Raw genomic sequence first — 11,882 nt, 5'->3', positions numbered from 1 at the left:
CATTCTTGGCACCAGACTGAACTTCAATGACACGACTGCCCCAGCCTCATGCAACCCAACTCTCATCTCAGCACAAGTCTGTCACCTTGTGAGCCGGGCAAGAAGGAATGGGCGAGAAGAGGAGATGCCACGGATGAGGGAACCGATCGTCCCCAACTGCTATGACTGTTCGATTGTAAAATTTTTGTGGTGCCTTTACTCTAAAAACTCCATTGAAAAGTGTTAACAATCTTACTGTTAGTGATAACACTGGGGATGAATACAGTTTAGGGAGAGGGGAATACTATTTCTGTGTGTGTCTGCACCAGAGATCAGTGAAATTTTCCTAAGAAAGAAAAAGTGGTAAATTCAGTATACCTGTATTAATTTAAAAATGCACTGTTGGGTCATAGACTGCCGCTAATGTGTAATGTTCTTTAGGCACCTGGAAAAGTGCCATTGGAAATCACACGCTTTGCAGGTAAAAATATGTGTGCAATGGGGTGGGGTGGGGTAGGGACGAGAAAGGAACCAATTCTTAGCAAAATGCAGGTTTTCAGGGAAGCTACCAAATTCAGCTTAAGTGCTTCACTGGTCAACATTATGGTTTAAATGCTCACAGGACGGTGTAATCAAGATTGATTGCAGGAGTCTTTTCTCTTTCAGATGAAGAGTAAATATGTCCCTTGACCCTGACTTTACTCCTAGCCTTAACCACTGTGCTGTTCTTTCTGCTGAAGAGTCTTGCTTCCAGGGTGACAGATGGGTCAATTCCCAGAACTGAGCTGGGACAGTGGGGTGCTGTAATTTGGGAAAATGAAATCATTTTAGTTTTTGTCTTCCCAAAAGGAGCAGGGAGTGTAACAAACGTGGTACATATGTAAAACACGGGCGACGCACTTGACAATCAAGAAATCTATTTTGAAATTTAAATAAAGCTAAGGTTTTCTTTTGGCCTAGAGGGAAATTTCATTAAAATCAATTAGTTCGTACAAACCTCCAGAGAAAATGACTTAAAAAAAAAAAAAAGGTTTAAGGAGTAAGGTGCACACAATTACCTTTCCTGGGTCCCCTGTGAATGTCAGTGTCACACCTAGACAGGTGGCCAAGTGCAAACAAATGTCCCCGAGTGGGGCCTGGGTAGCTCCCTGAGTTCTCATCGCGGGGATGCGTGTGTAATTAATAGATGTGTATATATCACGAATGTAATATACATAACCAAGGAAGCTCCAAACAGATTGCACGTATTACCAACTGTGAAGGGCAGGCCGAGAGAGATAAAGTTGGTGGCAGGAGCTCGCAGGTGAGGCCTCAGTCCAGGAACCGAGGTTGGGGCCGCACAGCTGTTGCCGCGCGCCCTGGTCCCTCCTCCCAGCTGCAGCGGCCTCACCCCCCACCCCCACCCTCCCCCCGCCGCTCCCGACGCCGCCGCCGCCGCCACCGCCTCCCCTCTGCCTCCCGGTCTCTCTACGCTCTTCTTCCATCGCCTTAGCCCCCTCTCCCTCCGTCCCGTTCTCTCCGCTCCCCTCACCCCGCCTCTCTCCCCCTCCCCCAGCCCCTCCTCTCCTCACCCCACCCTGCCTCCCTCCCTCCCTCCCTCCCTCCGCCCGCCGGCCCGGCGCTCGCAGAGCCGACACCAGGGGGGCTCTCGATGTAGCACCATGACAGGCATCGCCGCCGCCTCCTTCTTCTCCAATACCTGCCGATTCGGGGGCTGCGGACTCCACTTCCCCACCCTGGCCGACCTCATCGAGCACATCGAGGACAACCACATCGGTAAATGGCCCGGGGGTGGGCGGGGGTGCCCGGCGCGCGGAAACTCCTGCCCAGGCGAGAACCCCAGAATGGCCAGGGGTGGCCAGGAGGGAGGCAGGCGGCGGCGGGGCGGGAGGGTGTGTGCAAGCCCGGGGCGTGGGGGTGACGGGATGCGGAGGCGCGAGGTGCCTGGGGCGGGGGGGGGGGGAGCGGGGAGCGGGCTCGGGTGGGGGAGGGGGGCGGGCGCCCCGAGGTGCCGGGGCCGGCGGGCGGCCGGGCTGGGGGATTCCGAGGGGCGTGCGCGCCGGCGGTGAAGTGGTGGGAGTGGGGGTGCGCCGCGGCGGGGGCTGCGGGAGGAGGGACCGGGCGGCGGGGAGATGCGGCGGCGGGGCCGGGCGCCGGGGGAGGGGGCGCGGGGCGGAGGGCGCGGCTGGGCCGGGCGGCCGGCGCTGGGCTGGGGCGCGGAGTTAGTTGGCCCGGTGGTCCGGGCGGCCCGAGGCGCCGGGGGCGGCGGGGGGCGGGCGCTGCACGCCGCCCGCCGCTTCCGCCCCGGCTCGAGCTGTCAGGGCTCGGCGGCGGCTGCAGCCGCTGGGAGGTGGGAGCGGGGGGGCGGGGGTGGCTCCACCGCGGCAGCCATTCCGCTTCCTCCTCCCGCCGCCGCCGCCACTGCGTCCTGTCAGCGCGGGTTGCTAGGTGTGGTGCGTCGGGAGGGGGCGGGAGCCGGCGGCCGCGGGCGGAGGACGCCGCTCAAGCCCTCTCTCCCGGCGCCGCGGGGCTCGCTCGGCCCCGCCGGGGACGCGGGCCTGGGGGCCCTGGGCACCCGCCCCTGCCCTGGCCTGGCGCGGACGCCGGGGCGCTGCGGGCTGAGGTCCCGGGGGCGCCGGCGGGCCGCGCCCAACGCCCCAGGCCGGGCGGCCCCGGAGGCCCCTGCGGCTGTGTGTGCTGGAGAGCAATCCCCCGGGGCCGCGGCAGGGCATTTAAATGTGCCCCGGCTCTGAGATTTGCCTTTCAAATGGTGCTAGGCCCGAGGTGCGCCGGCTACGCCCGGGATCCGCGGCGGCGGCGGCGGCCTGCGCAGCGCCCGGGGCGTGGGGGACTCGGTGGCCGCGGGGGAGGGGGCCCCCCGCGGGCAGGCCGCTTCCCTCCCTGCCCAGGACCCCGGGGCCCTTCAACAAGTCCTTGAATTCGCACAAGTCCTTGCACGCATTTCCGTACTCCTATCCGGAGTCCCTGCGAGGGGAGATGGGTCGGGCTCATCTGGCTCCGGCGGTCCAGCCACCTGCAGAAGGTGTGGCTGGCGCCCACGAATTGTCCCGTGTGGGCTGGAAGATGAGGGGACCGCGTGATGCCCCATCGGGGCTGTCTGATCCGGAGAACCTGTAAATTAACCCCAGAAAGCCCTTTCCAAATGAATGCTGTGGATTCAGCCATGTGGATGCAACTCACGTTCCTACAAAGTTGTGAGAATAAATCACGACTGCTGTGTTTATTTATGCACGAATAAAATGAGGCCGAGCCTTATGCTCTTTTGCTTGGTATAGTGCTTTCTCTTTGCACACAGTGGTGCTTAATAAGGGTTGAATGCTAGTTTAGCATGGGAAAAGAGGGGCAGGGGCTTCCGGGATGGGGAAGAATCATTGAAAATGTCTACCGAATGTCTTTAAAGAGATAATCCTGATGAGTAATTGTCCAGGTTTTGAAACTTACAAAGTTTTAAAACATCCACATGATAGTTAACGCCATTTCCTCCGATGGAGGTGTGAGATTAGGCAAGTTTTGGTAGTCTTAAAAGCAGGAGTTTAACAAATTTGCTGATTCATAGCATGATTAAATAGTCATAACCGCAGGTACTTTAAGGATAAATCAGATTTTTCATGATGAGCAGTTCAAAATAATAGTAAGACTTAAGTAATGCAGAGTTCCAATAGTAATTTTGTCAGTTAATTTACTTCCCTTGCTTTAATAATACATAGAAAACAATATACATAAGAAATATACATTATATAAATATATAAATAGATAATATTTCCCCACTTAGGGCTGTCATTGCATATCCCATTCACTTTCGCTAAGAGTTATTTCAGGATAAACTGTAATTAAGGTGAGTAATTAAATTTTTCCCACATTGCCTGCCTGCTTGGACTAGCTGGTTAAAAGAAAATATAAGTTTAAAATGTATTAAAGGCGGTTTTCCTTCTTGAGGATTTAGCTTGTAATCAATTAGAAGATGGTTTTAAATGGTTGGTGGATCAAAAAAGCTTTTTAAGGTTGCAGAAATTGTTGTTAGTATTGGGTAAACATTTTCCCAGAAGGCTAAAGGTTCTGTAAAGTTTTCTGAAACTCAGCTTTTAAGGGCCCTCCCCAAAGGGCTAGTTCTTTTCTCTTAATGAAAATATTGAAGAATTAAATTCATAACAATAGTTATGACTTAGGCACACTGTGTGGCAAGACTACCCATGACTGTACTTCGGAATTAGTTTAAAACCAGCCAACTTTATGGAAAGTAAATGCTAAAATGAACAAACACTTGAAATTCCCTGAATGAAGAGATGAACTTCAACTGTTGGGTGCCTCTATTGAGGAGAGGCCCCTTAGGGGGCTTTCAAAAACAGCCCTATATGCGCAAGTAAGAATTGACCTCAGGAAGAATAAAAACAACCTGATTAGTAGGCAGTGTCACATAAATACACTTGATGAAGGGTCTTGAGTGCAGATATAGCAGACCAAGCATTTAGTGAAAGCTCTGTGTGTATTGTTAAGTGGTATTTATTGTTTGCGGTTTGGGCTATAAGGTTTTGGAGGCAGATGTTTATTTTTCCTGATTGACTTACTGATTTCACGGCCTTGTTACTGAGTGGCCACATTAAAAAGATGCTTGAAAGGACTATTAAAAGATCTATGTTAATATTATCCTTCATTTTTGCGCGGAGCTTGTAGTTAGCGATCATGAGAGTACTAGAAATATGTTCAGGTAGTAGTTCCATTTTGGGGACCTTTCTGAGTTATTACTATCTAAGCACTAGTCAAAATTCTTAAGCAATAATGCAGTGAAGACTTAGGGGACTGTGGCGTGTTTCTCGCTTGACAGATTTTTCAAGGCCTTCAGTGCCCGAGGCCCGTAGTTTTCATTAAAATTGTATTTTTTAATTCAGATTAATTAAGTGCATTAAGTTTAGAATAGCTGTCTCTGTTCTGTTACATATGTACATGTAGCTCCTGTTTTTAACCATTTTCCTGTACCCATAGGAGAAAGGATTTGGGGCTATGTAGAGCCACGGGAAGTGTGATTTTTCACCGTCCTCTGTCTTAGCTCTCTTCTTCCTGGAGGAGTGCAGCACCTGTGTTCCAGAGTTTGTCCTTGCCTTTTTTTTTTTTTAATTTTTTCAATGTTTTTATTTATTTTTGAAGGAGAGAGAGAGAGTATGAGTGGGGGAGGAGCAGAGAGAGTGGGAGACACAGAACTGGAAGCAGGCTCCAGGCTCTGAGCTGTCAGCACAGAGTCCGATGTGGGGCTCGAACCCACAAACTGTGAGATCATGACCTGAGCCGAAGCTGGACGCTCAACCGACTGAGCCACCCAGGCACCCCCGTCCTTGCCTTTCATCGCTAGGTTGGTCCTGGAGCACCTGTCTCTGTGTACAACCCCCATATCCCAGCTGAAGCCCTCCCCTCAACTTAAATTGCCTAGAAATCCCATAGCCCTGCAATTGTGAAGTGTTTCTCTATCAGCTTGCTCTCAATTCATTCATAGCCCAGCTCTGTTTCCTGGAGACGGGAAAAGCTGATCAAGATTTGTTTGCTTCTTACTGTGAGTAGGTACTTGAGTTTGTAGGAACACTCTTGACGTGCACATCCTGGATAGGTGAAGCTGAACTGGTAGCTAGGAATCTCAGAAACACCAAGGGCACTAAATTTAGCACTGAAGGTCAGTGTCACAGACTCATGAAATGCCTGCTCTGTCCATCCATGCATCCCAGTGCAGAGAAATCTTTTGGCTTTTGGTTTCAGAAAGGCAAGTATTTAATCATCCTTACTAGATTAAAAAAAAAAAATGTTTATTTATTTTGAGAGAGAGAGAGAGAGAGAGTGCATGCCAAGTGGGGGGCGGGGGGGGGGGGCGGAAGGGCATAGAGAGAGGAGACACAGAATCCCAGCAGCACAGAGCCCTATGTGGGACTCGATGTCGCAAACTGTGAGATCATGACCTGACCCGAAATCAAGAGTCGGACGCTTAACCAACTGAGCCACCTAGACTCAAAATAAATTTGATTATTTGGTATATTTGTAAACGTTCCTCTGCGTTTTGAATTTATGTCATAATATTTAGCATCTGTTTTGTACCAGGCACAGTTCTAGGCTCTTGGTATTTTTGGGGGGGCAAAGATCCTCTGGGGAGTTTATTTTCTAGTGGTGGGAGATAGTCAGCAATGAGCAGAAGAATAAGTTAAGTAGGATGTTGGAAGGTGGTTAGCAGTATGGAAAAGAGAACGAGCAGGCTAAGGTGGATTGAGAGGAGGAATGGTTAGCATTTTTAATTGGCTGGTCAGGACAGGCTTCACTGAGAATGAGAAGCTAAGAGGTAAGCCAAAACCTTGCCAGAAGGGAGGAAGTTAGCCATGAGGACACGAGGGGAACATCAAGGTCTAGGCGGAGGGAACAGACAGTGTAAAGGCCCCGAGGCAGACCACACCTCTTAAACTGTACCACAGAAATCTGACCCAATTCTGTTATTCTTGTTACTAAACTAGCGGCTCATTTAGAACTTTCCTCAGATGTTAGGAGCCTCAGCTTTGCTGTTGTTGACTCAGATTTTTCTGTAGAGGCCCCATTAGGAGATGAAATATTGTTGACCTAGTGACTCACTGTAGCTATGACTTGGTGGTTCTTGACCCTGAATGTCAGCAGGTTTCTTGTGAGTTTCTACTTGTTAGTTTCCTCATTTCCAAACCCAAGGTAAAAAAAAAATCCATGCTGCTTCATGTCAGATGGTAGATTTGTAAACCATCTAATTAGTAGAGATCAAAGTCCTTAGACAGAAAAATAAGGTAGTTACTGTACTACCCGTAGTGTAGAATTGGGTTCCAACAAAATAGTAAGCATTTGCATTATCTTCTTAAAACGGCACCCCAGTATACTAAATAAATGGGTATGTAATAGGTTAGTAAGCCCTTATTATCCCCACTAAAGTAGCTCTGAACTCTTGAAGGGAGGATCATCTGAGGGGTAGCATAGTGAACCTGCTTGCCTGGGTTTGAATATACACCTCTGACACTTGTCAGCCATTTAACCGTGGACAAATGGCTCAGTGACACTGTGCCTCAGTTTCTGCGTCTGTTTAATGAAGACAGTAACAGCACCTACCCCATGCAGTGGCTGATGAAGATTAAGTGAACTAGCCTGTGTAAAGTACTCACTTACAGCACAGTCAGCCAATTTCTTTTGCATTTTGTATATTTACTAAATGAGTATGTTTGCAATCCTACTGTGAAAGTCTACGTTCGAGGTGAACAGAAGGTGGGTTGTGTCTACCTACAACCATGTGAAATCGTCAGGCCTTTCCCAGGAAAGGTTGAAAATGGGAAATGGGAAGACATCCAATCGTCCAGGTCGGGGTCGAAGGCTCTGGCCACTTTCTGTTCTTCGTGGCCAGAGGTACTTCAGATGCTGGCAAAGGCCTTTGCCACTGTGGACTGGAAAGTGGTGTCAAGGCCAGTGGCTTCCAACATGGCCTTTCCTTGTGGCCTGTTTTTATTTGGAAAAAGCCAGGACTAGAAAGAGGCACTGTGCTTGGAGCTTGTGGGCACATTCCCATGAGGACATTTCCTGTGGGGGGGGAGGAATGACTGAATGACTAAATGAATGAATGAAAGGCTTGTCACTGCCTGCCCTGCTCTTTGCCTACACCTTGTGGCTTGGCGGTGCGATGCCCTGTTACTCCCTCCCACGGTTCACAAGAAGGTCCCAGGTACAGAGCCAGGCAAGGTTTCAAGTGCATGCGTGTGCATGCGTGTGCATACGTATCACATGCTGTGTGGAGGAACCCTAAATCCAAAACTTCACAGCATTCTCCGAAATCGTTTTTCCATTTAGCCGGTTCTTACCTCTAAATAGTCAAGTCACCCTTTATGGGACGTTGCTAGTGAACATTCTCTCTCCTAAGTTTCACAAGCTTCTGATTGTTTTCTTGTTGTAGCGTCCATGTTTTTTGATGTGTGACTGAGATGCACAGACAGAAAAACTGCCTGCAACTGATTGACTGGGTTGACAAAAGCCTCCGTATGTGGAAAATAGCTTCCTTTAGAATGCGTCTATTTTGGAGACCTCTCCCACTGTGACAATACTAGAGATATAAACTGATGGCGATGCTTCCCACTGATGACAGTGAAGAAGCCTCAAGGCTACAGCAGGCTGGTGACTCTTGATGCAGGGGGCTTTCCTCGAACTGTCTGGAAGCCGAAGGTCTTGTGTTTAAGACTGAGATCTGAGAGACAGGACAGTTATCAGATCCCTTAAAAATCCTCCCTAATTTGTAGGGGCCCCTGGGTGGCTCAGTCGGTTGAGCGTCTGATTTCGGCTTCGGTCATGATCTCGCAGTCTGGGAGTTCGAGCCCCGCGTCGGGATCTGTGCTGACAGCTCAGAGCCTGGAGCCTGCTTCGGATTCTGTGTCACCCCCTCCCTCTGCCTCTCCCCCGCTTGTGCTCTCTCACTCTCTCTCTCAAAAATAAATAAAATGTAAAAAAATAAATAAAAAATCCTCCCTTTTTTCCAGCTTTTGCTGTCAGGACAAGAACCATACCCCACAATTCTTTATATTGCCTCTCTCCCACCCCCTTCTTATCCCTGCCCTCAGACCTTGACCGTGCTGATAGGGCCTGTGTACTACTGAAGTTGCTGGATTTCAGATAATACGTTTTGTTTCATGATGAGGCAATAGATTTGTTCCATGTTGACCTCGCTCAAGTGTTGAATGGCACACGTTGTTTATTTAGAATCTGAAAATCAGAAACTGCAAATGTCAGAAATTTGTTGGGAAAAAAACAAGCCTTTCATTTAATGTGCTAAATCAGTTTAAAGAAAATTATATTTTCCCCTTGCACTAAGCACTGGAATGTTGCAGTCATTTTCACCTATTATTTATTTTTTTTAAAAGGCCAGCTGCAAGCAGGGACCACATTAATGGATATTCTCTTTAAGGATGAAGGCTTCCCAGTAGCTCTCTCTCCACTTTGGCAGGAGTCAAAGTGACTCTTCTTGGGTCACTGACTACAGACTCTCTGTCCAGCATTGATAGTCTCCAAATGGCCAGAGTGGCCCTTGTCTGGTTCACCCACTGGCCTCCTAAAGGAAGCCCTGTTCATTGTCTGCCAGGCTATAATGGTGACTTTCTTCTGAGATGGATCTCTTGAAGGGACAAGATCTGGACGCCATGTCGTTAACATGGAATGACTCACTGTCTCTTTGATATTCTATAGAGAGTTATGTATCTATATAGACATACTATATAGATAAATGACACATATAACATGTAAAATACATATATGTGTATACTACATATCTGAATATATTTATGTGTGTGTGTGAATATCTCCACACCCACATGTGTGTACATATATATGTGTGTGCATATATTTATATGTATGTACATAATACATATATACATTTATTTTTTATTTATTTAAAAAAAATTTTTTTTTTCAACGTTTATTTATTTTGGGGACAGAGAGAGACAGAGCATGAACGGGTGAGGGGCAGAGAGAGAGGGAGACACAGAATTGGAAACAGGCTCCAGGCTCTGAGCCATCAGCCCAGAGCCCGACGCGGGGCTCGAACTCACGGACCGCGAGATCGTGACCTGGCTGAAGTCGGACGCTTCACCGACTGCGCCACCCAGGTGCCCCCATATATACATTTATATTATACATATACTTGCTCTCTTTCTGACTCCGTCAAAATCACTATGTATAGTGGGGACTGCCGCACACATTTTTGAGTATTTACTATATGTTTGTACTTGAGACAGTACTTCCTGTCACCAAGGAGTTGAAATTTATTTGGAGAGACTAGATATGTACGGACTGAGATAAACAATGAGTAATAGTAAGGACCACAGAGGCAGATTTATTATGAAGCCAATGAAGGTCAAGCCCCAGGGCCCCGCGCTTGGACAACACGTGTTTCATCACGTCTGAATACATTACCGGGATCCACACAGTCCTTTCCAAGATCCTGGAGGAGCCCTAGCAGTGTGCGATCGTGGGATCGTAGCTTGTAAAATTTGAACAAGTAAGATTAGCAGCGGTTGGTTGAAGTTTTTCTTTTCCACTCTGACATCCCTCCTGTCACCTATCTCCTTGGGTCCAGTGACATCGCGATACAGCTAGGGGGAAGTCGAATTGGGGACACACTTAGCTTGGGCGTAATGGTACATATTTCTGTGATTCATGGTCATCTCTGTGTCTAGTGAAGTTATTCCTAGCCACCTGCATATGGGAGTCACTTCCCAGGAACACTGCCCACTGTGCCAGCCCGCCTGGGGCCCTCCCCCAGAGGGGCAGGGCCGGCCGGAGGAAGTATTGCAGTATGAATGTGTACTCTGACATCTACCAGTAGGAATTAGTTTGAAATGTATGGAGCCAGAAGCTAGTCTGGAAAATTCTTGTGTTTGTTAAATGTGTAAAGTTCTAAGCAGGGAGTTCGTTTCTTATCTAAGGGTGGTTAGGTGGGAAGTTCCTTTTGTTAGGAATATACTCCATGATGCAATATAATATATATGTATAATATTTATAGTATACATATATATATTGTATGTTTGTATATACTTATATATATTTATATATCATAAAATTATATATAATTATATATAATGCAATGTGAGGTATACGTGTACATTTATAAATGCACTATGTTTTTTATGGAAATTCTGTGTTTAAGTTTCTTGCTTTTTTGACACAAGTGCATCTGTATCGACAACAAAGAATATTGACAACAAACTGGCTAATGAGTGTCATCAACACAGAATATTTGGAGTCAGTCAATGCACAAGAAAACTTGAAATGCCCTGAATTCTTATGGCTCGTATATGAAAGGAAATAAAAGTGTTCACAAATTTGACAACGATCCAAAAAACTTCTATGGCATTACTAATAAGGAGCCGTGAGGCAGAAAGTAACTTTTCTGAATTATCAATAATTAAAAATAAGTATGGATCACCCACACTTGAGGAAAGAGTGATTTATAGAAAATACTAATGTCCTCATAGGGAATGATATTAACATAAATCATTGTTCTATGAGAAGTAATCGAAGAACATGAAGCCCAAAAGAAATATATACAGCAGCGTGTCAGGTGGTTAATTCATTACTGGTTTCTTGTTCCGGATTTTGTGATGTTTTGGTAATTAACGGTAGCTTTAAAAATTTTGCATTGTGTTGTGATTTCTTAATCTAAATAAATGATAACTTTTGTAATAATTTTGTATTTGTAACTTTTTTTTTTTTTCCCATAAAGAGGGTCTAAGTCTACCAGCCTCACAAAGCATGGATCTATTTCTTGAACCCAGTTAGGGAGTCACTACCCTGTGCCAAAGACTGTATTAACCAATTTTCGCACAATATTTATTTATTTTAATGTTTCTTTATTTTGAGAGAGAGAGAGAGGGTGCACACGGGAGGGGCAGAGAGAGAGAGGGAGAGGGAGAATCCCAAGCAGGCTCCACACTGTCAGTGCAGAGCCCTACGCGGGGCTTGAACTTCTGAACCGTGAGATCATGACCTGAACCAAAATCAAGAGTTGGATGCTTAACCAACTGAGCCACCCAGGCACCCCAATTTTCATACAATATTTAATTTACCCTCACTGTAAGCCTATGAAATAGTACCCCATCCTAGGAGTACTTCCAATTTGGAGTTAAATATGCTACTGTATTAGTTAAATACCTTATCTAGTGAGATACGAACCAGAATGTTTATTTTGGTAAGCTTATAAAACAGAAATATTTTCCTGCAGAACAGAAAGCCTCTCCCACCTCAGATAGGTGCATCGTTGTAGTTGGCTCTTCCCCCTTTGTCCCGTAGTGCCTGCCTGCCATACTCCATGGTAACCACTTGTAAACTTTGCCTCCCGCCAAAACACAGCCCCTTCCTGGTGG

General features: G+C 47.2%; 1 protein-coding gene across 1 annotated transcript in view; it reads left to right on the top strand.

Moving 5' to 3' along the window:
- The first annotated feature begins 1,396 nt into the window (after window positions 1-1,396).
- The window catches only part of JAZF1 (JAZF zinc finger 1), a 351,409-nt gene continuing 340,923 nt past the window's right edge, over window positions 1,397-11,882 (top strand). Inside the window, exon 1 of the mRNA XM_043589163.1 lies at window positions 1,397-1,755. Within this exon, the coding sequence (XP_043445098.1) occupies window positions 1,641-1,755 (115 nt within the window). The 5' untranslated portion in view covers window positions 1,397-1,640. The remainder of the gene's footprint in view (window positions 1,756-11,882) is intronic.

This window comes from Prionailurus bengalensis, chromosome A2, assembly GCF_016509475.1.
Source record: "Prionailurus bengalensis isolate Pbe53 chromosome A2, Fcat_Pben_1.1_paternal_pri, whole genome shotgun sequence".
NCBI classification, from domain to species: Eukaryota; Metazoa; Chordata; class Mammalia; order Carnivora; family Felidae; genus Prionailurus; species Prionailurus bengalensis.
This window is presented reverse-complemented; position numbering and strand designations above follow the sequence as displayed.